The following is a 27741-nucleotide window of genomic DNA, read 5'->3' on the forward strand; positions in this document are numbered from 1 at the left end:
CAACAGGGGAGCCCTCTGGCTGTGGCTTCCCACTGAGAAGCGCTTGGGTCACTTGGTCGCCGGAGGCCCAGGAAATGCCCCAACAATTGGCACCAACCATCTCCCCCAGGGCACAGCGCCCAGCTGGCACATCAGCACAGCCAGCCTCCTGCTCCTGGAGCCCGACGTCCCTCAGAGAAAACGCGCGCGCTCAAACGCAGTAGACGCACATACGCACTCGGCTGTTTATTGCATTGAGTTCCTCGCGGCACATTTTCCCCATATATTTTATAACCAAGAAGAAAAGAGATTCAAAAAAGGATTTCACTGTGCTCATTTAAAAAACAACAAAATGAACATTAGGATTACAGAGAGATACTGACCTGAAGGGAACATACAAACCGCCCGGCTATCAAACCCACAGCAGGCGCTGTGACATGTCTTCCAGGTGCAGAGCCCTCGCGTGGAGAAGCTCTGCCTCCGAGAACCCATGGCGGCTGCCCTGAGGGCAGCACCACCCACGGGGTGGACAGCCAGTTCTCTAAACACCCACACACCACACAGTTCATATTAGAGATTTTTAAACCATTCAAAGTCCATGAAACAAAGAGCTCCCGTTAAAGCAGGAAATCCGCGCCTTCTCCAGCAGGCTCTACCTGTTCCCCAGGCTGTGCCCGCTGTTTGGTCGGGGTGGCACACGGGTCCACCAGGAATGGCATGTGCGCCGCCCATCCCACGCACACGGGGGTAGGGGGCAGTCAGGCTGGGCCGCGCCTTGTGACAGACGGACAGGCCCTGGGGGGCCACGGCCAGAGCCGGAGACCAGAGTGAAGGGAGGAACTGACGTGCTCCCCACAGAGGGGAGGCCGAGGGCGAGATGGCTCCCGGGGGTGTGCTGTCGCCCGAGGCCGGGCAGGGCCGCACACACAGGCAGCCGCCAGCACCTCCCACGCGTGCATGCCAGCACACATGCACAGACACGCTCGCACACACCGCCACACCCCCCCACGCGTGCCCTGTCGGCCTCCCGGGCAGGATGGCGTGCCGCATGCGCAGACCAGGCGCCCCCACGGAACCACGGGGGCTTCCCAAGCCCACGGACATGGGCAAATGCCCTCGAGAGAGCAGGAGTGTCACAGGGACGGCCTGGGCTCACAGATGCGACGGCCACACCAGCGTGGCCAAGGCGCAGGGCGCGCTCAGAAGCCCTGAAGCTCAGGGATGTGCCGGTACAAGTCCAGGGTCTCGGGGTTCGAGAAGGCCCCGCGGTGCTCCACGGCCTTCCCGGCGATGACCTGCTTCACGGCCACTTCCACCTTCTTTCCGTTGAGGGTGTACTGCGGGGAGAGGAGGAGACACAGGGGCCGTTTAACCCTGGAGGGGAGGGGACCCCTCGCTCGGCACCCAGGCGCCATGAACCACAGACGGACCGCAGCCATGAAGGGGCGGGGGGGGTCCTTCCGCCAGAGGGGGCAGGGGGGACACCCGCCGCCACCACAGTTCCTAACCTGACCTTGTTCTCCAAATGCAAAATGGGGGTGGCAGCACCCCGCCCCCCAGGGAGGTAAGGTGAAGGGAAGGAACATGGCTCTCAGGAGCGCCTCGCGATGGGCTTTGCTCTTGTTTCATTGTTTATATTTATCTTGTTACGCTTCATCGCGTGATGAAAACCAGCCACGGCTTCACCTCCGATCGGCAGCCGGACATGGAGCTCCCCCGACAACCCCCCAAGCTCTTGCCAAACGTCCTCCTCAGAAGCGTTTATCTGAGCAGGAGGGGGCGTGACTTTCTCTTGTCACACGTGGGCTTCATCTGTGCTCCCAACGGCCTTGGTGGGTTTAGGGACGAGGAAGCTTCTAGAAAAAGAGCCCTTTAGTAACGCTGCCGGAACCCTGATCTCTCCTCACCGGCAATATATACATGTTTTTTAACCTGTGGTGTAATTAAAACGCGTTCATTTGAAACACTCAGCCAAGTGTGAACTGGGGAAGGATCCAAGCGCGTCCTCAGCCCACCGCCCGGACAGTGGGCATCTCGGGTGCCCTGTGGGCCACCAAGCTTCACGCGGAAGCCCAAGAACAGCTCATGGGAGCCAATAGCTTACAGCCTGCGCCAGCGGACAGGTAACCGCAACAACGCTCTGGAGGAAATACTGGTTCTGTCTCCTCCCGGGACAGAGGCCGGGGAGAGGCAGCAGGTCCCTGACAGAGCGTCGGGATCAGGCACCTCAACTGTGACCCAGGACAAGGACGCCCTGGTCCGGGCAACGTGTCAGCCTGGCAACACCTCTGACACCCAGAGCCAACCCCCTCAGCTGGGCCAGACCCTCCCCAGCTCGGCAACACACAGCGCAAACGCCGTGATCTCAGACCACAGGGGTCTGAGAGCACCTTGGGGAGCTGCAGGGGACCCTCAGCACGAGCTCCGGGCCCAGCAGACAGTCGCTGGCGCCAGGACAGCTCGGAGCCGCCTGGCCCGTGAGTGACGACAGCCAGGCTAAGGACAGACACGGCCCACAGCACATCTCTCAGGCGCGGCCCCACATTCTCGTGAGCGGACCCAGCCTGGGAGGAACCACGCTGCCAACAGGGGGCCACGTCCCCTCATGACCAAGGCAAGCCAAGAGCGCAAAGCCACGGCCACGCCCCCACCTGTGCCGCCCCTGAGGGAGCCGGCGCCCCAGGATGGGCAGGGAGGCCAGGCATTTACACGGCTCCTCCCCCGAGAGCCAGCAGCTCCGCAGTCACGGGAGCCCTGACCCAGTGAGAAAGGAACGCGGAGGCCTCGCCTACAGGAAGCAAAGGGCAGCGAGCCTGGGGCCGCCGGGCCCCCACCGTGGGCCTGCAGGGAGCACTCCCGGCCCGTCCTGGGGACGTGGCTTTGGGGGCCTCGCTGGAACTTTTAGGCGGAGAGAGCCGTCTCAGTGGCTCTTGGGGCTTCAGTCAAGGGCTGGCCCGCCTCCGGCTGCACGCCACGCACCTCCCTGCCACGCAGATTCAGAGTGCGGCTCCGCCTGCTGGCCTGGGGAACAGCGACGCTGCAGACGGGACGGACGGCCTGGCTCCCCTGCGGGCTTGCACTGCTGCGTGCACACGTGTGCACACACACACACACACCACCTCCTCTCAGCTGAGAGATCCCTGTTGTGTGAGCAGAGCCAGTGAAGGCTGCGACCCATCGGGCCCTCCTCCCCCGCCCAGAGCCTGGACAGAGGACCCGTAGGGGCACGGCTCTCAGGGCCTCCCGCAGACACAAACCTCCCGCAGGCCAGACTTAAAATGAAAAGGCAAGACTGCCCAACGCACCGCAGCAGCTCTTCAATAAGCTGCAATTAATTTTCTCCTTAACAAATTTGAGAACGCACTACACCCGCTCCAAGGAAAAGCCGGGGGACACACGGGGCTGGGCCCGCTGACCCTCTGAAGAGCGGCATTTCGCAGAAGTGCTTCCTAACGCAATTCAGGAAGGGCTTAAAAAAGGGGACGGCAGGGGAAAAAGGACTCTTTGCCAGGCAGCGGGACAAACCACATACAAAGCAGGAACAAGCCTGCAGCGAGAGGGCCCCAGTGCCTGGGCCCGCGGGGAGAGGGCGGCGCGCTGGTCGCTGCTGCCAGGGAGCGGACGAGAGCGCCCAGCGGGGGTCGTACCGGGATGCCCTTGGTCTCCAGGATGAGGCTGGGCACGTGCCGGGCTGACAGGCCAACACGGATGGCGTCTTTGATGCGCTTCACCAGGTCGGGCCGGAAGGCGTGGCCCGGGGCCACCTTCAGGAAGAGGATCACCCTCTCCTCCCCGTCCTTGTTGTGCTGGGGGACACAGAGGCTGTCCGTCACCTCCTCGAAGGCTTCCACTGCGGAGACAGGGGCAGGAGCCACGCTTCAGCTGTGTGGCCTCCACCCACCCAACCCGGAGGGACAGGGGTAGGCCCTTCTCTCCTCCCACCCCCCCAGGAAGAGCGCCTGGGGGTGGGGGACAGGTGGAAGGTCACCCCCACTGGGAGACAGAGAGCTTCAGCGTGAGCTGGACATTTTACAAGGAGGCACGTGCAGCCCTTTACTTTACAAGTTAATTAAAAAATAAAAAGGAAGCAGGAACCTGTAGGGGGGCTGGTGGGAGGAGCAAAGGCTGGAAAGAGGCATGACCCCTCCACGTGGCTGCACAACCAGCCTGGACGAGGCTGTGGCTGCTTCCGTGGCCCGAGCTGGGCGCTTGGCCCCGGTGAGTCTCCTGTGCAGCCGGGGGCCCCTTGGCCTACACTGTATTCAGTGTCCTGCATGGTGCTGTGTGACCTCCAGCAGTCATGAAACCTCTCTGTGCTTCTGTTCCTTCACTCGTGAAGAGCAGACACCATTAACCAACTCGGCAGAGCTCACCATGAGCATGAAACAAGAAAGGGATGGGGACGGGCCATGCGACCTTAAGAATCCTCCCCTGGGGTCTCATGAGTCACAAGAAACGTGGGCAGTGTGTGTCCTGAGGAGGACACATTCATAAATGCCTGACTCGTGGCAGGAGGCAGAGGGGCCAGTGTTCTGCCCAAAGGTGAGGCCTCTGGAAAGCAGACATCTGGGCTCCCACCAGGACGCCCCTTCCTTCCCGGTGGCTGGGCAGTAGCTGGGGAGAATGGGGAACCACGCACCGATGTTATAGATTTCTGAGCTGCCGAACCGCACTCCGTTGGGGTTGAGCGTGCCGTCGCTGGAAAGAGAGACGAGGTCATGCGCATGCAGCAACTCCCGAGTGAGGCATGTCGCCCCGGGGGCCCTGGGGTGGCATCACCCCCTTTCCACATAGCAACACCGGGACCCGTCACAAAAGGCCCATGTCCCCCACTCCCGATCCCCACCAGCCACCCCCCCCTCTCTGAGCTCAATGCCAGATACCAAGGCAGTGCCCTTCAAGTGGACACACCTGTCACCTCCCCGCACCTTCCACCTGCACACGGGCCACTCCCGCCCAGCTGTGGTGAGGACCCCAAGACCCACAAGCCCCCACCGCGTGCGTCCCAGAAGAGCTGTGGCCCCTGTGGGCGGCCCCTGGCTGAGCCTCGGTATGGGCCTCCCCTCACGCCCGGGCAGTATGGGCCACAGAGACGTGAACCAGGCCTCGGGGACCGGGCACAGGAAGTGCCCCCCCAGTGCCTCCGGAAGGGGGCCCAGGGAAGGAAGGCCACCGCAGACCCTCACCTCCGGCCCAGCATGACGATGCCCCCGGTCTTGGGGTTGATCCTGCAGTAGTCGCCGTGCGCCCAGACACCTGCAGGGGGCAGGAACGTGCGGTCACCCCGAGGCCACGGGGGCCTGACACCTGCCCAGACAGACGCCCACGGCAGACAGGACAGCAGCAGGACACCCATCCTTCGGCAACATGAGCGTCATCAGCAGACACAGCCGATGGAGGGACGCACGTGGTACGGGGTGCGGCAGGCGCAGGGGCCGAAGGGAACCAGAACCAGACAGGCCCACCCCCAGTGGCACACCGTCCAGTGGGGGCGCTGTGCACCCACATTTGAGAAATGTGCCCCCCTGCAAGCCTCAGCAGGGCCACGGGTTTTCGCGGAGGGCGAGGCCGACCCAGCCGTGCAGGTGCGAAGCAGGCGTCCGAGGGCTGGGGGGGCGGGAGCCCGGCGGGAGGCGGACAGCGCGACCTGCGCCCCGGCCACCCACCTGGGAACTTGGCGAAGTACGCCTTCCTGTACTTGCTGCCGCTCTCGTCGTTCCAGAAGTGCGTGGGCTGGCAGGGCAGCGGCCGGGTGCACACCAGCTCGCCGCTCTCTCCCCACACGGCCTTGCCTGCGTGGGAGGGATTCGACAGCCAGCTGAAGACACACCGCAGCCCCCCACCCCACCCCACGCCCGGCTCCACCTGCCACGCCGCGTCTCACACACAGAGGCGCAGCGCGGACCCGCCCCGCGTGCTGCTCAGCGTCGCTGACGTGCGCTTATCTGTCCCCAGTAACCGTCCCTCCGACGCGCTCCCCCAAACCTCTCCCTGCATGTGATATGTCCTCCCTCCCGTGTGCGTGTTACTACTTGTACTACATTGACACGCGTCCCCGGGTAACATGCATCGCCACGTCTCCTCTGTCTGAACCCTGCGTGGATGTCCCCGTGTCAGTGAGCTTGGCCCTCCAGCACCGGCTCCGTGGACTCGTCACACGGCCACACACGCCCATCCTGTCCCCACGGCGGCCAAGCTCCGTGTGTGGCTGCAGCTCCTCATTCCTCCTAAGACACTCACGTGGCTCCCACCCTGTTTGCCGCTACAAAGCTGCTGTGACCGCCCCCCGCCCGGGCACCTGGCTTGCACATGTGCGACACCCCAGCAGTGCGACTCCGAGACCCCAGTGCCCGTGCGCCTCCACCAAACTGCTTGCTAAACACGCGGCGCTGACTCAGCTTCCAGTCCCTGGGACCCATGGGCCGCAGGCGCCAACAGCAGCGGCCTTGCCAACGGGGCGAGCCCGCGAGCCTGGCGGGGCGCACACCACACGCCGGGCCCTGTGCGGTGCTGCAGACACAAACGGGCTTTGCTGACACACAGCCAATGGCCATGATGACCAGGAAGCAAAAGCTTGTCCTGGAACCAGCAGAGGGGCCAGCCCCCAGCTGCCCCAGGGTCCCGGGTCAGGGTCAGGCGTCAGGGAGCAGGCCGTGTGGCCGCCTCAGCAACACCCAGACTCAGATATCGGGGGACCCCTGCCCACCTGCCATTCCTGAGCACCCAGCTCCCCATCTGCTCCGGCCCAACGCCTGCTTCTCAGGTGGGCAGGCCGAGGGGCCGTGCAGCCAGGGTCGAGGGACAGAGGTCTGCAGGTGAGCGGCACTGACACCGAGCAAAGCCGCCCGTCTGCACCCCCCGGGCCGCCACTCCCACCGAGGGCAGGCGGGGGCGCGGCGGGGCCGTACCTTCCTCGTCCCAGGCCTCCACGGCCATGCCCAGGTTCCGGGCCTGGATCTCGCCCTTGTGCACGGGAAGGGAGGGGTTCTGGCCCATGAAGCAGGAGATGATGTCGGTGCCGCCTGTGACGAGGGCAGGAGACTCAAGTTCAGAATGTGAGACAGGCTGCTTCTGGGGTCCTTAGGGGACACCCAGGGAAGACCCCCAAAGGGCAGGCACCAGCTGACACTCCAGGAGAAAGCAGGGAGGGGACGTAATCGCTGGCACGAGCCCCGCCCCCCATATCTGGTGACATGTTTCTGACGGTGTCCCCTGCAGGGGGAAGGGACTAAATCCAAGGCCTCCCGCAGCCACGCTGGGAGTCAAGACTAGGGCTCGCGGGATAGGGACGCTCTGCCCGTCCGATCCACCCGCGGGCACTGCGGGGCCGGAGGCGTGCAAGCCCGTGGGGACAGCTGAGTCGCGTCGCCATCCCCGCGGAGCCCAGCGGGCCCCTCCCTGGCGCCGGCGCCCAGCGGCCGTACCTGAGATGGAGCCCAGGAGGACACTGGCCTTCACACAGCTGTACACGTACTCGTAGCTCTGGGCCTTCAGCGGGGAGCCGGTGGACAGCACCGTGTGCAGCGTCTGCAGGCTGTGCGTGTGCGCTGCGGCGGAGGGCAGAGAGAGTCAAGCTCCGGCCGGCACCCCCGGCGGGCCTGCGGGCGGAGGTGCGGGCGCGGGGTGCGGCCCCCCCACCGGCGGCCAGGACAGACGCTGCGGCACACTCACCGGGCCTCAGGTTCCTCTCTTCGAGCACAGACAGCCACTTGGCGCTCGTCACGAGGATGGAGATGCTGAGGGCACAGGAGGGAGAGGAGTCACCAGAAACTCTTCGAGGTTCTTTCCGAAGCGAGGAGCTCACTTTTGCGAAGTGCGCGTTACACTTCCGGGGTGACCGCATACTGAATGTCCGGCTGGAAGCGAGCCCCGGCCCGGTGTCTGCCGGCGCCCAGCGCAGGGCACGGGCCCCTCGGACAGCGCGCTCTGTGTCAGACGGTCATTTCTACCTGGGCCCGCCCGCTCCCCAGCCACAGACTGCTCCCTCCCGGGGGGCCAGAGGGGGCTGTGACGGCAAGACCCTCGGATTCAGACCCACACGCCCCTTCCCCCGTGAAGCGGGGAGGCTGAGGGTCTTGGGGGAGTCAGGGGCCATCCCCGGGATCCTGGACCTGTCCCATTTCTCAGTAAGGTCACGTTTTCATGAAACTCACAGAACCTTTGAACACCTAGAACCTACAGCCCTTCACCCCACTCTGGCACTCAGAGGGCAGCGCGGCACCCCGAGTGGCCGTCACTGTCCTCTAGGGGCGAGCGATGCTAACACTCTCCCCTTCCTCGGCTGCTCGGGGCGGCCCACATCCACTGTCCGCCTGGCGAGGGAAGGTTTTCTGTGGGGGCTCCGAGGAGGCTGGAAAGCCAGGCCCCTCCCCCCTCCCCCCAGTCCCTCTGACCAGAAAGACCTCCGCCCTTCACACCTGGCTGCAGAGTCAACAGCAAGGCGGGGGCCCCCTGAACCCCCTCACTTCCCCAGGCCCACCCTGCCACCAGCGCCACCCATCAAGCCCCGGGCCCCCCCGGGCACCGTGCCCTCCTGCAGACGGGGCTGTGGGAGCCGCGGACAGACATGCTCCTGCGCCCCAAACTCAGGCAGCCTGGCGAGCTCATTCAGGGTCACCTACAGGATCACGGCGTCACCCTTCAAAATTCCCACATTGTCCCCGAAGACCAGTCGAAAGCAGTGACCACCGCAGCCACGGGCCCAGCGATGTCCAGTCCCCAGCCACGTCCAAGCAACATTCGACAGCTCGCCCTCACCCCCAAAGCGGTGGCGCCTGGTGCGCCTGACCAGTGCCCGCCGCAGGGGCGCCCCCGGGGCCGCGGCCACGGCCGTGTAAGGACGCGGAGGCGTGGCCCCGGCCTGAGCCCCGCCTGCTCCCCTGCAGAAGCGGCAGGGCCCCGCTGTCCCTCTCTGAACAGAAGCTGTTCAACAACACGCGTCGTTCCTGAGCGCGGGAACCCCGAGTGGCGCTCAGGGCAGCCTGTCTTTGGTGGGTGCCGGTGGGAATCACCTCGCAAGGAATGAGGTAGCTTTTCGGGTCAGAAAGCGTCAGCCTGTGTCCCCAGCCAGAGCCCTCGAGGAGTCAGCCACAGACCGCTCCTCCAAGGCCACCCCTCCAGCAGCCCACCACCCCCCTCCCCGCTTCTGCCACACCCCCAACTCCCACTCCACAGTGGTGACCAAAACCGTCTGCAGCAAAGGAATCGCTGGGGAAGCAGGTCTGCCGAGGGGAGGGCGGGACCCCTGGCTCCTTCCCGTCTCAGTTCCAGGTTCCAGGAGGGACCGCGACCCTCCCTTTAACTGGCTTCTGCCTCTGCTCCTTGGCATTCCCCCAGGGCTCGCACCCCAGCCTGGGCAGGAGGTGGGGTGCAGAGGCGGAAAGTGAGTGGGAGCAGTTCGGAGGGCGCTAGAGCGCGCCGCCAGCCGGCGCTGGGGGGCGGCCACCAACAGGCAGGGCTCTCCTCCCGGCCCCAGGCTCAGACAGCAGGGCAGGGGACGTCCGACGGGCACCTACCCGATCCTGTCGACCAGGTCCCAGAGCACAGTGGGCGTGGGGGCCAGCGGGGAGCCGTCGTACAGAACCACGGCCGCACCCGTGGCCAGAGCCGACACCAACCAGTTCCACATCATCCAGCCGACCTGGGGAGACAGAGGAGCGGGGCGTCAGCCAAGCGCCGGGCCGGGCCCCTCACCTGTCACGCAGCCTCTCGCGTCCCTAGAGAACCCTGGGGCAGAGCCAGGGTTGGCGCGGGCTGCCCATTCCCAGTGTGCGGGCTCTGCCCCAGCAGCCCCGCGTCAGGAGTCTCTCGTCCGGCAGGGAAAGGCGGTCAGTGGGGGGTACAGCACAGGCCGGGCTTGGACGGGTGGCGCATGGAAAATCCACTGCCCAGCACGCTTCCCTGAGAGCAAAACGCCTTGCAGAAGCGTGTGGGCTTCGGAGCCCTGCCCCTGTGCCCACATGCGGAGGCGGGGAGCAGGGCACTGAGTTCGGTCCTGCAGGGGGAGCCCCCCGACTTACATCCGGGCGCACCGGTCATGTCACAAGCCCACAGTCAAACACCCAAGTGCTCCAGATGCGCCCTCTGTCCCCAGAGCCACAGCGGGGCCCGGGCATCACCCCCACAGCTTAGGGACTTGCCCCCAGCAGAGTCCTCATGCGGGAAACAGAGCTGACTCCTTCCAGAACCTCTGAATATTTGCGGGCTTGGAAAAGGCAGGTCTGAGTTTTCCTCCCTGGGGACAGAACACGGCTTCCTTGACCTAGTCTCGCCCTGAGCTTCCATCTTCAGCGCTCAGCGAGGCCAGGAAGGTCTCCCGCCCCTTGAACCCAGCCTTGGCCTGACGGTGCCTATTCCACAGTGAACTGCATCAGCGCGCCCGAGGCAGGGCCCCGTGCACCCACCCGGTCTCCCACCGTGTGGCCCCAGCGACGTCTGGCACAGAGAAGGGACCCTGCGGACAGTGGTTTTTGCCGTGTCCTGTTCGCTTTTCGCTGGCCACCTGACCCCTCGTCGGTGCGGATACTGCAGGTCGCAGCGCCAATACATCAGCAAGCAGCACCTGGGCCAGACGTTGCCTCGCCCGGCGTCTCGGGCAGCTGGGGCAGGTGCCCTGGGCTCAGCAAGGACTCAGGGGGAGCGCCGGCCAGGACACAGGCCTGGCAGGGTGGCCCCGTGAGCCGCACACCCTCAACCCCGGGACAAGGACCGCGGGCCCAGTTCCTCGGTGCGGGCCGCTCTGTCTTGCTGTGCGCGCTCCCGGCCCGGCCTGACCCCCCACCGGGCCCCCCGGCTGCGCAGTAATGGCCGAGCCACCTGTATGCGCTTCTCACTGCCACAGACTCTGTGGCCTAAAGACACAAAGGCACGATCTGAGAGTTCTGAGGTCCGAAGGCCAAAATCCGGGTGGGGGCAGGGCTGCGTTCCTTCTGGAGGCTCCGGGGGAGGCCTTTCCTGACCGTCGGGTCCAGCCCCAGAGGCCACCGCACTCCTGGTCGTGGTCCCACGTCGCCCCGCCCTCTGCTGCCGTTGTCACCGTCCTTCCCTGACCCGGCCCTCCTGCCTCCCTCCGAGAATGACCTTGTGGTCACGCTGGGCCACCTGAACCACCCAGGAGACTCTCCATCTCAGGATCCTTAACACAATCCCATCAGCAAGCCCCTTATCGGCGCGCGGCCACGCGGTCACAGGCCCCTGGGACCAGGACGCCTTCAGGGCCGCGCTTCTCCCTCCTGCCCTGCCCACCTGTCTGCCAATGAGTTCCCAGCGTCACCGTCTCCCCGTGTCACCTGCAGCAAGTTCCTGTCGCCCCTGCTGACTGCAGAGTCGGTCACGTGACTCTCGCCCTCGCCTCTGGGGACGGACCTGGCCGGCCGTGCGCCCGGTTTCCCTAGAACCCCGGTGCCTGGGTGCTCGGGAGGCGGCAGCGGCAGCCCGGGAGGGCAGGCAAAGCGGGAGTGACGGGCGCAGAGGCTCGCGTGGCGGCAGAGCGGCGGGACCAGGGCAAAGGCCCCCGGGAGAGGCCAGAGCAAAGCCGGAGCCTGGCTGCCCCGAGGGGACAAAGCCATCCAGGGAGGGACGCGGAGGCAGGGGCTCCCTCTGAGCCCACTCACCGTGGTGTAGCACAGGATGACGTCACCGCGGGTCATGTTGCCGTGCAGAACGTGCTCCTTCAGGTGCTGGATGAGGGTGCCCTGAGGGAGGGAGGCCTGCGTGAGCGCCTGCGGAGGGGCACCTGCCGGGGGAGGTCAGGCAGGGGGAGCAGCGCTCGGTCCCCAAGGAGGCCGACCTTGGCACCCCCCAGAACAGGGCGCCAGGAGCCTCGTCCCCTCGCAGAGGACAGGCAAGGGCAGGAGGCCCAGCAGGACCGTCGCCAGGACGCAGGGCAGCTGCCGCGCCCACAGCTCTCTGCGGGCCTCGGGGATGCCCGGGCCGAGGGGGCAGCAGGAGACCTGCCTTCAGCTCAAACCGGTGCCGTCGGACTGGATCCCCCCTCCCACCCCGGGCACAGCCTGTTCCTACTTTAATGTTTAGTGAGCGGTATACGCGCACGGTCCAAAGCCCTGAGGCACAGCCACGAGGAGCCACCACCACCCTGCACCAGGCACTGCGGCAGCCGCGGGGCCCACATCCGGGTCTCCTTCCCGGGAGTCCCCATCAGTGTGGCCGATCTGTGCTGCCTCCACCTGGACACATCGCCCTGCGCCTTGCTTTCACCGCGTGATGAAGCCCAGAGTGCCCTACCGGAACACAGAGCAGCCTCTAGCTTTTTCACAGCTGTGTAGTATTCCACTGCCCAGACCCTACCTGCTCCAAACTACCTGCGTCTGTCTGCAGCTGGCAGGGGGGGCCAGAGGTTGCTGTCACCGCGCCCCGTCCAGACAGCAGGGCACAGGCCTCGCACCAGCCGCCCCAGCGTTCCCACCTTCACAATGGATCCCACACACGGTCCCAAGGCAGGCCGGGGCGCGCCTCCAGGGCCCTGCGAAGGACTCAGCCACCGCCCTTCCGTCAAGCCCGCGACCGGCAGCGCCTGGCTGGCAGCACCAGAGCCCCAAGGGGTCTAACCTTCTGGGGCTGAAGCCAGGACCCACAGTTAAAAGCAGCCTTTGCGGCCCTTGTCGGCCCCAAAAGGAAGGAAAAAGCGGCCCCTGGAGGAGACGTGCCCTTTAAAAGCTCAGCGGAAACCACCCTGCCCCACAAATTCTCTCATCCAAGAGCCGGAACTCCTCCTGAGAGTCTGTTCTGAACGGCCGCCCTCGTGACGGGCCCCCGTGGCCTAGGAAAGGCAGTGGAGAGACCGCTGGCAGGGACAGGCCGTTCTGAGCATCCCCGGTACCACCTGCAGCCCCTCGGAGCCTCCGGTGGGCGTACGGAGGGTGCAGGGTTGGGCCAGGGGGGCTGCCCCACTGGGCAGGCACAGGCTTCCGAGCAGAGTCCCCAGCACACTGTGCTCACTGCGGGGAGTGGGGGGTGGGGTTGGGACAGGAATCTCAGGGGACAACGAAGGTTTCGGGACTTCCAAGCAACGACAACTACACAGAGTGGACGTAGTGCAGAGACCAGGGCTCCCGGCCACCTGAACCTGCCCATTCCCGTCCCGTTTCCATTTTCACTGAAAATCAGTGTTCAGTTTACATCTGCATCTTCCCCCACGTGGGCTGCTTCGTGTGGCCTTCTGTCGCCCACGTCCTCCTCCTCCTCCTCCTCCCCCCACCCCCAGGGGGCACAAAACAAGCCGGGCAGCTGCTCTCTCAGAAGCTCTCTGCATGGACCGTCATTCAGGGCGACAGTTCTCCCCTGAACTTTTAAACAGGCCTGGCCAGGTCTGGGGTAAGCGAGGACGTGACGCGTGATTTCATGGGTCTCACGCGGGAAGAATCGTTTAAAAGAAGGAAGAAGAGAGCTGCTGACTGACAGCTTTCATGGACTTAGAGAACAAACCACCGAACCGGGCACAGCAACCACCACCCCCCACTGCCCCCAGGAAACCAGGGGACCGGCCCCCCTCCAGGGCTGCAGCCTCTCATCTGGCTGTTTTCAAGCTCCTGCCAAGATGACTCTTGAGAGCAGGCAAGTGCTTCGTCACTCCTCTGGGTACACGCAAGCCCAGTGAAGACAGAACAAGTGTAATTTTTCCTGACTCTCCCATTACTCAAAGTACAGCAGGCACGATGATTTTATGAGCAAACCATATTACATCTAATACCTTTTTATGTCCCGCTGCTAAGAAAGTGACATTTACCACGCAAAACGCACTAAAAATGAAAGCACAGTTTCTCCTAAAACATCTGTGGCCTTGCCCCCCCTCTGCAGGCATCTGAGCTGGCACCTCCAGGGCTGGTCGGCGGCCTCTACCCCGGCGGCCGGGGACCCCAGCAGCCACGCCGAGGGGCTCCCCACCGCCCGTGGTACACGCCCGACTTGGCTCACACGTCAGGGTGGCTGCAGCTGCGAGGACGAGGCCCTGCCTCAGAAGGCGCCACCACAAACAAAGCCTTGGGCCCCGTGTCCCCCCTCCCCCGCCCCAGGGTGTCCTGGGAAGCCACCGCTGTGCAGAACGGACTCCACGTCTGCCCGTCTTGCTCCATAACCCGCGCCCGGACCCCAGTGAGTCCAGTCGCAGGAGCGCGGCCCGCCCTGCCCCACTCTGACGGGAGCACCGGCCGTCGAGCGCTGTGAGAGGCTCGAACGCGACTCAGATGGAAGTGGTTCCTTGTCATGGAAGGGATTCAAGTGCTTCTAGCCACAGAGAACCTGTAGGGCTAACTGGGCTGCAATGAGAGAAATCTGACAGCTCAGCAAGCCAGGGAGCGGAAGCGTGAGAACGCGAGGCCTCTCCACGGGCAGAACGCCCTCTTCTTGGCGGCAGGAGGGGGCGGGAGAAAGGACTATGGCAGGGTTTGACCAAAACGCCGCGGGCTTTTCTCCTCCCGCCCGCGCAGCCAGCTGGGGAGAAACGGGGAGGCCGGATGTGGACGGCGCTGCCCAGCTGACCGGCAAGGAGGCCCAGGGCCACCGAGAGGCACAGTCCCCTTACAGCGGTGACAGCCGCACAGCAGCACAGGCGCCGCAGTGCCACCGCCGGCCCTGGGCGCCCGCGGACGGAGACACCTACCCCGGCGGAGTGGACCATGCACTTGGGCGCTCCGGTCGTGCCCGACGAGAACATGATGAAGAGAGGGTGGCTGAAGGGCAGCTGCTCGAACTCCAGCTGAGGCGCTTGATCCCCCTTCCCGGTGGCCAGAAAGTCATCCAGAAACACGCTGTGGGCAGAACGCGTGGGATCAGCCAGGGGCGCTGCCTCCTGAGCAGGACGCAGCCCCCACCGCCCCACGTCCGGCCGGACCCGAGCCTGGGCTCCAGGAACTGACCGGAGAGGACGCCAGGGAGTGGGGGGTCACCTTGCCCCAACTCATGCGACTGAAGGGAAACCAGCAGACCCAGTGAACAGCTCAAGCTGCTTTCCCGGCGCCGTGGCTGTCCCTTCCTGAAGTGCGTGGACAACTAAGCCCCGCGGCAGGGCTCTGAACCCTTTCTTTTCAAGAAAGCGGGAAGGAGCATAACTACGAATCTGAGGACGGATTCACACCACAGTCCACTCCTCAATGTCTAGTAAAAATTAAGGTGCCCACAGTTCTACTTGGGCCCTAAGGCAGGTGGGGTATCAGCCTGAGAATGTCAGAAAAGCAAAGGAAGATGTGGTCGGCAAAGAGGACGAAAAGAGGCTCTAAAAGAAAGATGCACACGTGCATGCACATGTGTGTGGACATACATGTGCATCCAAAACGTGTGCATCCGTTTGTGCACGCATGTGCACACACGTGTGTGCACATGTGTGTGCATATGTGTTGCTTCCATTCAGAACTGCTGTGGCCAATCCAGGGAGCAGTGCCTGGATTGAAAGGGACACAGACAGCAAGAGAGGATCCCTGGGACCTTCTCGGTTCTGCCACTAACCCGCTACGTGGCCTTGGGGGAGTCAGTGTGGGGCCTCAGGTGCCCGTCTACAAAATGACCATCTCCACTAGAGCGACCTGCACCTCAAACGCTGCGAGGACAAGTGGGAGGAGCCCCAGAAACCACTGCTGGGTGGGGCCTGCGGGTCGTTCCGCACACACGGGACCGGCGGTCAGCACGTGGCTGGCTCACCTGTTTGGGATCTTGGAAATGTCTATCTTCTCTTTGGCAGTGAGGTAAGGGATCACCACCACCTTCTCCAGGTCCGGGAGTCCTGCGGAGAGAGGAGGGGAAGCAAAGCTGCATGTCACAGCGCTGGGGCTACGCGGGGGGCAGTCTGTTTCAGCAGCTGGCAGCGTCCGGGGGCCCCACCAGGCCGCAGGGCCGGGGCAGCGCACCTCGCACGACCCGCTGCAGCTTGTCCACGTGGCTGTGCTCCTTGCCGTTGTAGCGCACGGCCTCCACGGAGAAGATGAGCCTCGGCTGGATCTGGGAGAAGCGGTCCAGGACGCCCTGCGGGCGGAGGGAGACGCTCGTCACGGGCCACCCAGAGGCACCCTCAGCAGCCTGCGCGGAGCCCTGACGTCCAGGAGGGGCGGGGCAAACCCAGACAGGCAGCCCTGGGCGGTGGCGGCGATGTCTGGGAAATCAGCCTCTCTCCCAGCCGACTGTCAGGGGGAAGGGACTCAGGTGTCCCAGGGGTGACGGCAACCAGAGAGCAGAGATGACGAGTGCCCCGGACCCGGAGGCCTGGGCCCAGGCTGAGGTCTCGGAGCCCCTGAGACTGGCTGGTGGCCTGTTCTGGTCCAGCCCAGGCAGCTCGGGAGGGAACTGCTTCCACGTGGCAACAAGACACACACCTGTGAGCCCACGTCTGCCCTGAGCTCGGTGCCCAGCACCCGGCCAGGCACGGAACGCAACAGCCAGCACTGAACCACGAGGACAGGCACCTAGCGCGCGTGCACACCCCCACAGGGAGCTGGAAACGCTGTGCAAGGGCGAGGGCTACGGGCTGTGTGGCCATCAGAGGCGGACGCCCTGTATCTCTGAGAAAGCCCCCGACGCGAAGGGAGGCCGTGAAACAGGAGAGCGAGGAGGCTGAGCAGCACAGGACCTGCTGGAAGCCCGGAGGCCCACAGCCCTGAGACGCCCCTCCGGCAGGGCCCCCCACTCACGTTCACGCCGAAGTCGGGCGACGTGGAGCTCCAGATGGCACCGATGCTCGCCGCGGCCAGCATGGCCTCCACCGCGTGCTCGCTGTTGGGCAGGTAACCTGCAGGGGACACACGGAGCCAGCCCTGGGTTCAGGGGTGCCAGGTGCAGTGGGTTCCCTAAAGGCGAACCCCACGAGCCAGGCAGGAGTGGGGACAGGGGCCAGCCGCACCCAGATACTGAGGCCTCAACCGCAAACATGCCCGCTCTGAGCACGGCCCAGCTCTCGGTCACTCATCCCGTACGCATCTGTTGCGCGCCTGCCGCCTGCCTGGCACTCGGGGCGCGTCGAGACAGGGCGGCGAAAAGAAGACAGGGCCCCCAGGCCGGGGGCGCACACCCGCTCACACGCCCGTCGGCTCGCCCGCCGCCACCAGAACTGGCTCAGCCTCGAGTGCACAGCGGCTGCAACTGCTGTTCTCCCGCCGAGAACCCCGCACCTTTGGGTGGGCGGTGAGGCCACCAAGGAAAACAAAGCGGGGCGCAAGGGAGAGCTGCGGGCTTTCCCAGGGGGTCTTCCTGGGGTGGCCTCTGAACAGGAAAGGGCGAAGCAGGGACCCTGAGGACCCCGGGTGCGGCCACAGGCGCACAGGACGTCCCACCGAGGGGCGGGCCCGGCCGCTTGCTGTGTCCCTCCCTGGGCAGCCGACTTAGGCTGAGTCCCATCTGTCGCGGAAAAGGCCTCACCCGGGCCGGCCACTGACTCAGTTTACACAGCACGAGGCCGCCCAGCTCTCCTGCCCTCTTGGCAAACATGCCGGGAGCGGCACACCCACAGCAGCCCCGCCCAGCCGCGCCTCCTGGCGCCACGCTGCGCCCTGTGGCCCTGGCCCATGGCGGGGGGCAGTCTAGCGCCCTGACCACCAGGGCAGCACGGAAGGTGAGTCATCCGGTGTCCACCCGCTCACCTCTGTGAGCAAACCCACCCACGTCTAAGTCGCCGAAGTTCCTCGGGGCAAGAGGACATGTCCACATAGAGGCCCCGAGACTTTCTAGCCGTCCGAGCGAGAGGAGTGGTCAGGAAAAGCGCTCAGGCTGCCCTTGCTGGGACGTCAGGACTCCCTGCAATGCCTGAGAAAGCAAAGGGCGGCCGGACTCAGGGAGGGCGCCCGGGACACGTGCCATCCGCGTAGGCTGTCCCTCGCTCCGCTGTCACTAGGCCACGCAGGTCCCTGCAGACGCCCCGCCCACACCGCCCGGCTGCGTGCTCCCGAGGGCCCTTCGCAACCCGATCAAGCAGCTCCACCGCACAGCCCTGGCCCTCGGGGGCCGGCTCAGGCCCGGGGACCGCGCGGGCAGAGAACCGCTCCCGCGGGGCTTCCCTGTAGTGGGAGGACGACATGGCCACGTCGGGAGCAAGCAAGCCCACGCCAGGTGCTGGCCAAAGTGATGGGAAACGCTGGGGAGGCCCGGGGTTGGGGGGCTGGTAGGGAAAGGAGGCTCTGAGGGGCGGAGGGTTCTGAGCAGCCGGACAGGAGCCCCGGGCTCCCCAGTGGACTTGGGGAGAAAGGGGACACCAGTCAGGGGCGAGAGGGCCTCCCCCTTCAGAGCCGCCCTCTAAGCCTGACTGCCTCCGAGGCAAACAGCACATTAGCTTCCCTGTCCTGGATCAGTCCCCGCCCTGTGGTCTCCCACGTCCACCAAAACTTGCTCCATCTCAATGCACAGAAACTGAAACCCATTACTTTCCTGCTGAGACCTCGGGTTTCAGAACAAAATCTGACTTCTGATCCTGGAAATAGAACTCTGCCCTCAGCAGCGCGGCAGAAAGCGCCCCGCACCTCAGCACCCCAGCCTGGAAGCCATCCCTGGAAGCCACCGCTGTCCCTGCTGTCACTGCCACTGGGCACTTTGGATGCCAGGGGAGGGCCAGGGCCGAGGAGGCAGCAGAGCTTGTCTGCCCGGAAAAGGTCCTCGACCATCGGCCACGGCAGCCTCTCTGCCGCCCCACGTGCAGATGAACAGACTCGAGGGCCAGAGAGCAGACACGCCTCGTACACACCTGGCCAGCGGGGGCTCCAGGCACCGACTCGGGTCTCAGGGCCCCAGGGAGCATGGGTGCCCTCAGATGCTGCTAAACAGGCCACTTGGGGGCCCCGGTGGCCACACTTGCACTGATCGGCCTTCCTTGTCGGCTTCTGCCGCACGTGTGCCCCTGAACGTAACGACGTGACTCCAACCTTCCTCCTACGTGGTCCCAACCTCCAAGCCATCCCCTCCGCCAAGTCTCTCCCCGAAAACCACGACAAGGGCCCGGAACACGCACCCACGACGCGGTCTCCTGCGGTCACGCCCGCTTTCCTCATCGCGGCTGCGAACAAAGCCACCTGTTGCCGCAGCTCCTCAAACGTCACCTTCCTGATCTCCTCGGTGCCCTCCCCTGGAAGGAGGAAGGACAGGTCATGCACAGGCCGCCTGGGGAAAAGGCTTGGAACACAGACACGGCGGGGACGCGCCTGTCCCTGGCAGGGCAGGAGAGCGCCTGGGGCACGGGGCCCAGAAATGGGGGACGCCGCCCAGCTGGGCGCGGGGCTCCAGGCTTTCCTGGTGCGCTCGGCCCTCGGGAAAAGGAGGCGAGCGAGAACCAGCCGACGAGACGCACTCACAGAGTCGGCCACTGGACGGCTTTTCTACCCGTGGGAATGCTTTTATTAACTGGAGAATGCTTTGATTTTGGTTTTGTTATTTTGTTTTTTTTTAATTTTTCATGCTGAATTAACTATAGATTCCCAGGCAATTGCCAAGACAAGACAGAGAGGCCCCATGTGCCTTTCACCCCGTTCCCCGCCGGCTACATCTTACGTGACTCTCATGCAACATCCCAGCCAGGACACTGACATCGTGCCAAGTGCGCGTGTCCCTCCTTGTCACTGGACAGCGTTCCCTGTAGCCACCGCAGCCCAGACCCAGCTGATCCCACTGTGTACGGTCACACCTCCAGCAGTCCCACCCTGGCCCTAGCTCTACAAACTCACTTGAAAAATGTCCCCTAGCCCTGGCCCGTGTGGCTCAGTGGGCTGAGCGCCAGCCTAAGAACCAAAGGGTCTCTGGTTTGATTCCCGGTCAGGGCACAGGCCTGGGTTGTGGGCCAGGTCCTCAGCTGGGGACATGCAAGAGACAGCCACACATGGATGTTTCTCTCCCTCTCCGTCTCCCTCCATTCCCCTCTCTCTAGAAATACATAAATAAAATTTAGAAAAGGGGGGGGCTGCCCAGGATTTCAGCTACAAGACCTGAGCTGAGAACTATGCATATTATTTCTTGTGCCAAGGACAGCTGTAAGGTAAATGCGTATGTATGTATGTATGTACTACATACATACACACAACTGCACTATATACATGTTTATCAGCAACTGCCGCGTATGCATATATACCAGCAACCCCAAGGGCTGGGGGCAGGGAGAGGAGGGGAATGGGTCTCTAAGGGCACAGTGTCAGCGCCCCGAGACCCCTTACAGAGCAGGTGAACACACCCGAGCCGTCCCTAACGACGGCTGAGATGGCACATTTCATATGACGTGCCTTCCACCATCATCAGAAGGGCAGAGAGGTGCTGGGCTGCCGATGGGAAGGCAGGGGCGGCTCCTGGCTGTGCCCGTGGGTCGCCAGGGTGGCCCGGAGCCCGGAGCCCAGAGCCCGGGGGCAGGGGCGGTGGCGGGGCCACAGGGACTCACTGGCGACGTAGAGCGCGGCCTTGTCGTTCTCCTGGCGCCACAGCAGGTTCTCGGCATAGTTGAGGCGGCTGCCTCTGAACCACTCGGGGACGTCCGCAATCCCTTTGGACGTGTCCACCACCTAGAGGGACACAGCCAGATGCGCGGCCCGTGAGCGCGGCCCCGTAGACACGGGCGTCGGGAGGGCAGGGGCCCCGTGTCCACGCCACGGAGAGTAAAAGGCAACCAGAGCCGGCGACGTGGGCGGACGGGCGCGCTCAGGCCGCCAAGCACACGCACATCGAGCCTCGAACCGCGCGTCACCGGCCTGAAGTGCACGCGGCTGTGATCATCGGTTGTTCCTCCGTAAGTTTTCAAAGTGAAGGCCGACAGGAAACCTCACCCCCAAGTTTATTCTTGAACAAACATTTATGAAGTGCCCCACTTAGGGGAGATGCTGAGGCAGCAAGAACACGAGACAGACGAGGCACCGGCGCCAACCGGGCTCGGAGCCCAGGCGCCCGGCCCCCCGCCCCTCCCCCGACCGCCTGCGGGACTCTGACCGCCGCCTCCTGCCCCTGGGGTGGGAACCTCAATTTCTCCTCCAACAGCGGCAGGGGACCCTTTCAGAATGGCTCACTCCGTAATCCAACCAAAAACCCAAGACAGCGCCCTCTGAACAGCAGGGCTGCCTTTTCCCGGTTACTTTCTGAGTTCCAGCATAAGGAGTTGAAAAGAATCTCTAAAATGCAGGTTAAAAAAAATAATGAAAACTACTGATAGTTTAGAAATTGAACGGTACACTTTAAAGTGGTAAAGAAGGCAAATTAGACATGTGTATTTTATCATAATTCTACAACTTTTTAATAAACAAAAATAAAACAACGCTCAACCGTTTAGGGTGGTCAAGCTCCCCGGACAGGGCCCAGGGTCCACATGCACCGGGGGCCCCAAGTCAGCATGGGCTTCGTGACCCACAGTTCACGGCCAGGGCTCAGTGGCAGTGGCCTCCCCTGCCCACGTGAGGCTTTAAAGGAAGAGATGCTGGAACTCCCAACATGAACACGGCATTCGGAACACAGGATGCGATCCCCGCTTACCTCGTCATACATGCGTGAAGAGATGATCCCGCTGAACTTCCAGAATTCCGCCCAGAAGTCTGCATACGACTCAACGGACCACTGGTACAGGTCATGGTAATTTTCTGCAAGTGAAGGAAAGGACCCACAGCTCAGACGAGCCTCAGGTGCACAGTCGCGGTGGTTCAATAAGGCGGGCCCCACGGAATCACGGGTGTGTCTGCGCGGTTCACAGGCACTGATGAAAAGCGGTCGGGGGGTTAGGGGGGATCTGAACTTCTCAGGAGACAAACCCCGCACCGCCAGCCCCCAAGCGGCACAGAAGCGATGAGGCAGTGACCTCACGTCTTAACCAGTGGGAGCCACGAGGCCTGGGCCGAGCCTAGCGGGGCCCTTCAGCAGCGGTGCGACCTCAGGCAAGCACCTCCAGCTCGCGCTGTGCCTCAGCTTCCCCATCTGTAAACCGGAGGTGATGACGAGCTCCCCTCGTCACAGGGCGGCCAGGGGCATTTCAACAGCACATGCGTGAAGGGCTGGAGCAGCGCCCTGGACAGGACTAGAGGACATGAAGGTTCGCCATCCTTAGACCAGACAGACTCGGGAACGCCAGAAGCTGCAAAGTGGAAGCTTGCAGAGGCCCCCTCATTCCAGCGCACTGGTGGCGGGTGGTTGGGGATTACCTATTTGTTCTGATTTTTAAGTCAGCAATACAGTCACATGATTCAAAGTTTAAAAAGCATAAAAAGCCACGTGGTAAACATAACTTTGCCCGCCAGACGTCACCAGTCATAGATTTGTCTCCCGAGAGCCTGCCTATCAGTCAATGCACCCCCTCCCGCTCAGACGCTGTGCCCCGTGTGGCAGCCTCTCCCGCCAGGCCCTGACCCTGCCACCCGGGGACGTCCCCCCCCCCCCTCAGGCCTTTTCCATCTCACTCTGTGTCAGTAAGACAGACTTTCACAGGCTGGGGCCCCAGGCGTGTGACAGCTGCGGAAAGACAGCCAACAGGCTGTCAGGAGCCTAATGCAGCGGCTGAGCTGGGTCATCCGACTGTCCTCAGTCAGCTACAGACACGACCGTCCTCACTGTTCCCAACCCTGGGGGGCAGGGGGCTCACACAGAGGAAGAGACACCATGACCCCGGCCCTCTGGCACCAGTAAGGGTCCCTATCCCTGCTGGACGCAGGAGCAGACACTGGGAGGCCGCCGGAGCCCAGAGAGCGAGAGCTGGGGGGGGGGACCTGCCGCAGGGCCAGCCCAGAGGTCGCACAGCCCAGCCCAGGGCACAGGGTCTTCAGGGCTCAGAGCTCAAGAAAGAGAGGAAACGTGGTCCACAGAAGTGACACCGCCACCCGCCGGGCCCCCCGGAGCTCTCCCGCATCCCTCCCACCCGCTCCTGCACCCAGGGCCGCGGCGCAGGCTAGCGAGGGCCGCAGGGAGAAGCACCGGGCTCGGAGCATCTGCAAAGCCGGGGCGGGTCCTGCCTCCCAACGCTGTGCCTGGGGACCTCTGACAGGCCGTTCTGCTCGCCCGGGACTCGGCTTCCCTTGTGTGCCACCCTGAAATTGGCTGGAGAAGGCCATGGGTCCTCCTAGGACCGTGCAGGGCCAGGCTGGGGGACCCGCCTCCGATCTCAGCTCTGCCACTTGCTGGATAATACCTCAGGCACCCTCCTCTGTAAAATGGGACAGCGGAACCTCCTCCAAGGACTGCCGTGGGGACGAATGGAGCCTGTGGCTGCAAAGAAAAGGCTCCGAGCTCAACAGCCTGCGTTCACGTCCTGCCACTCTAGGCGGACGTACTCAGGCGAGTCTGTCACCGTCTCCGGGCCTCAGGCTCCCCCTCCATAAAAGGAAGCAGACGGTGCGTTATCGCAGGGCCACTGTGAGGACTGAAGGGGCCAAAGCACGTGCGTCACTGAGCGCAGAGACAGTGTGCCAGCCACACCGTCACTTCTGGTCACTTGGCAGGAGCGGGGCGCACGACGGGCTTGGACAGTCTGTGGTCAGCTAAGACATCGAGACGCCGTGTGAGGGAAGTGGGAGTGCCGGGTTCTCAGTGCAGAAGGAGGTGGCCGGGCCAGGGCAGTGCTGGGAGAGGGGGCCGCCCCGCGCTCCTCTCTCTCCAAGTCTTGTTTCCTTCTCTTTATAAATCACCTTGGTCCTCAGAAACAAGAGCTTCAGCACCAGCCACCCCTCCTAACTGATGCCAGAGAGGGGCCAGAGGCTGGAAATCCAGGTCCCCAGCGACAACCTCGGAAGCCCACCACGGACTGCCCGCCCGGGGACACCACAGCACCGTAACAGCACGAGGACCCGAGGGGCCCGCGGAGCAGTACGGGGACTGTGCAGGCAGTTTCCACTGGCGGCAACTCAGCCAAGTCGTCGAATACAGTTCTTCAGGCTTCTGCTCCCACCCCCTGCCCCCACTCAGAGGCTGCAGCCCGGGGCCCAGAGGGCGACCACGGGCACGGTTGGGGTTCAGTTCCCACATGTTCATGAGGAAGCCGAACTCGCCACCAACATGAAAATCACAGCTCACAAAGGAAATTCGGGGTTTCTGGCTTCTCATGAGAAAACAGACTGTGTGGCTGGGGTGGCCAGCCAACGACTCTCAGCTCCCAGCCTTCAGGTCCTGGGGCACCCCCTCTGCTCGCCAAGCAGGGCTGGCCTCTGTCCCCACCAGGAGTCTCGGGACCTGAGTGGGCGGGGCTTGTGAGGCTGGGTCATAAAAGACACAGCAGCTCCCACCTCGCTCTCTCAGATCACTTGCTCTGTGGGTAGCCGGTGGCCATGTTTTGGGGACAGTCAGACAGTCCCAGGCGGCACTCTTGCCCACAACCTGCACTGACCCACTGCCACTCGCTCCTCCGGCCCTCGTGAAGCCTGCAGGTCACAGCAGCCTCCCGAGACCCAGAGCAGAGCCTCCGGCTGAGCCCCTCCCGGGAGCCTGAGCCCCAGCAGCCGAGGGGTGCTCAGCGCTGACCGCTGTTTTAAGCCGCTCTGCCTTGGGATGGCGTGTTACATACAACAGACAAGCAGTGCACTGTCAACCCACAGTGACCACCGACGAGGGTGGGGTACCAGCTGCCCCGCCTGGCCCCTAAGCCACCCACACGCGGGAGGCAACTTAGTGTGGCAGCGGAGAGCACAGTTCCGGGGACGGGCTCCGGCCGCAGCACTCCCCGCCACGAGACCCCAGCCGAGACCGCGCTTCCGTTCCCTCGGCGGGGGAAGGGCATAAAGCCAGCGTGGACGGGGCCAGTTATTGGGGACTGACTTAGCCAACACACGCCAAGTGCCCGCCAGGGGCCGGGCACACAGAAAGTGCTCACCTAACAGTCAGTATCCTTAATACCTGTCACCTGTCCTAGCCCTGTCAGCATTCGAGTCTGCAAAGCCCAGCTTTCCGTCCCCCCCACCCCCCTCCACACACTGGAACCTCAGCCCCAGGCCCTGCGGGCTCTGTGGAGCAGCACTCGGATGGGCCGGGGCACGCCGGAGGGGGCCCGCGCCACCGCCCTGAGGCTATTTTTACATGCGCTTTCTCCCCCCTGCTACACGGGAGCTATTTGAGAACAGGGACGCAGCCTCCTGCGGGCTGCCACTATCCCGGCCGCTTGCCCGCAGCTGGTGGGGTACAGAGAGGCACCTGGCACTGTCCTTTAGAGGGCTTTCCGTGCAGCAGGCCCCTGGGCCTCGACAAAGAGCCTCGTATGCTGGCCCCTCCTGAGCAGGCCTGGCCGCACAGGGCGTCCCCGGGGAGCTCTGCTAGGAGCAGTGACAAGAAGTGACCAGCCGATGGCCCTGATGGTGGAAGGGAGATTCTGTAACTCCACCAAGGGTCTGTCCCTCCTGAACGGCAGGGGTAGAAACGTCATGCCGACCTTGGTCTGGAAAGACAGGCTGGTGGAGAGGCAGCCAGGCTGGGGAACCCTGCCCCACCCCCCCGCCCTGAGGGCAGCAGCGAGGCTGAGGTGACCCAGAAGGACGTGCGCCCCACTCTCCCCGCACAGCTGATCAGCAGCACCGCTCAGGCCTACACAGCTGCTGTGCACAGCCACTGCTGGGGACACAGAGGGGACACGTTCAAGGGCGCTGGCCTCAGGCAGCGAGAATGCCCACAGATACGTGAAAAGGCAGGCAGGATGCAGGTGCAAACCACATGCCCGTGGACAGCGGAGGCAAGAGGAGAACGGGCAGAGAAGGCAGCGTCTGGGCTGGATCTCAAAGTGAGGCCCACAGCTTCCGGGGCCCGGCCTGCGGAGGGGAAGAAGCAGGTGGGTGACCTGTAAGAGTGGAGGAGGAGAAAAAGCCAGAACACCAAGCTCTAAACACCCCCAGCACCCGGGAGGGAACCCCACTTGGCTCGCTGATGGCCGCCACGTGGGCACGCAGACCCAGTATCACGGGCTGTTGGGTTTTCCAGAGAAGCTGGAAACCTGGCTTTTCCTACGTGGTCTTGCAGTGCAGGAGCCACCTGAGCTAAGCCTGCAGGTCCGGTGTGGCCCCAGGGGCCGCCGGTCCACCTCCTGCAAGCTCATGCCCACCCTGTGCCACCGACGGCCCCTTTTACAGATGGGGAAACGGAGGCCTAGGCAATGCAAAGACTTCCATCCAACCACACAGCTAGCGAGAGGTGGAGCCCGTTCACACCCAGGCAGGCAGGCTACAGCTCGGCCTCGCCCATCCGACAGGGCCGCCCACAAGCGAAATCATTTCGCGAGGCATCAGGGCTACATAAGCACCAGAGCTGTGATATTGCAGCTGGCAGAGGCGACAGACAGACTCCAGGCAAGGTAACACAGGAGCAGAATGTGCACCCGCTCCCGGCTCTTCTTGGGAATCAAGTCTGTTTTGCCCTGTCGAACACATGTTAATTTAGCAGCTACTACCTGAAGGGCCCCAAGAGTAATAAGCCCCCTGTCTCCGCAGCTGCTCAGTCTCTGGTGAGCAGGAGGGAGGGAGAGGATGGAGCTGCATGAGCCGAGGGAGGGGCTGGGTGGGAGCAGCCAGGGGCACCTTGCAGTTCCACGGTCAGCAAGGAGCCATTGTGAGCCTCTGAGCCAAGAAGCGACGAAGCCAGACCTGGCAAAGCACGCAGGGTGCCCTGAACGCAGCAGGGGAGGCAGGAAGCAGGAAGACCAACCAGTGCTGGGGGAGGGGAGAACCAGGGCCCAGGGTGCAGGGGAGTGGGAGGAGGCAGGCGGCGGCAGTGGCCCCCCAGTGCAAGCCAGACGACAGGTCCCCATTCCTGTGAGGCTGGCTGAGGACAGTGATGCCACCAACAATCACGGGAGCCGCTGCAGCCAGCTGGGGGGTGAGAGGGGAGGAAAAGCCGCGATGAGTTGAAAACCCCCGCAGCCAGAGGTCCAGCAGGTAGGGGGACAAGCCAGCAGGAGCTGCGGGGAAGCATATACCAGAGCTTCTCAGAAAAGGGGGCCCCTCCGCCCCGCCCACACCCAGCCCGGTGGCTCTGGAGGCCGGTTGGGAGCTGGACGGGGGGCCCTTCCTGGTGTGCTGGGGGCTGGGAGGGTGAGCGTCAGGGAAGGAGTCCCGCCCCGACCCCACAGGCAGGCTGCCGCCCGACCACCCCTCTCCGGGCACCCTGAAACAACACGCTGCCCGGCCTTCTAGCAGGGTCGGCGGGGAGGGGTGGCGGTAACAAGAATCAGCACGAGCTGCCATTGGCTGGCGTGCGACCCCCACAAAGAGAGGGGAGGAAGCCCCAGGCTGGAGTGCAAGGCCCCAGGGGGCAGCTCCCGCACAGGTAGGAGCCCCGAGAGCAGGGGACGCTCGGTGCGCTGGGGCACCCCCCCGGGAGAGGGCGCCCCACACGCCGGGAGACGCTGCAGTCCAGCCCCCTGCGAGCGGGCGGCGATGCCCAGCGCAGACAAGGGACCAACCCCGCAGTCCCGGGCGCCCCGACCCCTGGACAGGGACCCGAGTCCGGCGGCTCCTCCAAGCCCCCGAAGGGGTCACTGGGCATCGGGGGGCCCCTGCGATGACTCGGAGGGGCCCCGAGAGCAGCGCCCAGGGGAAGGGGGCGCCGGGCGCCTGGAGGCGGGCCCCGCGGACCCCGAGGGCAGTGGCCGGGCAGCCCCCGGGCCGCCGCGCCCACTCACCGAGCGCCAGGCCGCAGGCGGCGCCCACGGCCACCCGGAAGCGGTCCATCAGCGTGTTCTTCTTGCTGTCAGGCTCCCACATCACCTGGCACTCGAGGATCTCGTCCCGCCCGGCCCGCGGCGCCTTGGACATGGCTGCGGCGGGGGCGCGGCGGGGGCGCGGCGGGGACGGGGGCGCCGGCGGCGGGGGGCGACCGTGGGTACCTGCGCGAGTCGCCGAGCGCGCGACTGAA

The 27741-nt window shown here is 64.3% G+C and overlaps 1 protein-coding gene across 3 annotated transcripts; it reads right to left on the bottom strand.

Annotated features, from left to right (window-relative positions):
• Nucleotides 1-210: 210 nt before the first annotated feature.
• Nucleotides 211-27741, bottom strand: AACS (acetoacetyl-CoA synthetase). 3 transcript variants are annotated; one of them, XM_090257362.1, is made up of 18 exons: nt 27509-27739; nt 21406-21509; nt 20327-20447; nt 18917-19030; nt 16614-16711; nt 15837-15951; nt 15631-15712; nt 14597-14744; nt 11592-11672; nt 9495-9619; nt 7651-7715; nt 7404-7526; nt 6888-7001; nt 5646-5771; nt 5166-5235; nt 4619-4677; nt 3627-3829; nt 211-1316 (listed from the first exon to the last, which is right to left on the bottom strand). In XM_090257362.1, the coding sequence occupies exons 1-18, from the start codon at nt 27639-27641 to the stop codon at nt 1179-1181; spliced, it is 2019 nt and encodes a 672-aa protein (XP_090113488.1). In that variant the 5' UTR covers nt 27642-27739; the 3' UTR covers nt 211-1178. The 3 variants fall into 3 exon arrangements, with proteins under 3 accessions (XP_090113488.1, XP_090113489.1, XP_090113490.1); XM_090257363.1 differs by lacking the exon at nt 3627-3829 and having other exon boundaries at nt 27509-27740; XM_090257364.1 differs by lacking the exons at nt 3627-3829; nt 7404-7526; nt 7651-7715; nt 9495-9619 and having other exon boundaries at nt 27509-27741.

The sequence above is a fragment of the Furipterus horrens genome, unplaced genomic scaffold, assembly GCF_987537825.1.
Source record: "Furipterus horrens unplaced genomic scaffold, mFurHor1.1.pri manual_scaffold_11, whole genome shotgun sequence".
Lineage (NCBI taxonomy): Eukaryota > Metazoa > Chordata > Mammalia > Chiroptera > Furipteridae > Furipterus > Furipterus horrens.

What these genes read in the sequence shown, in the direction of transcription:
- AACS (XM_090257362.1), bottom strand. Translation starts at nt 27,641, where the DNA reads ATGTCCAAGGCGCCGCGGGCCGGGCGGGACGAGATCCTCGAGTGCCAG. An exon ending in CGCAGGAGACCGCGTCGTGG is followed by an intron (nt 16,712 to 18,916) that starts GTGCGTGTTCCG and finishes TGTCCCCTGCAG; the next exon opens with GTTACCTGCCCAACAGCGAG. An exon ending in CCTCCTGGGCTCCATCTCAG is followed by an intron (nt 7,002 to 7,403) that starts GTACGGCCGCTG and finishes CCCTCGTCACAG; the next exon opens with GCGGCACCGACATCATCTCC.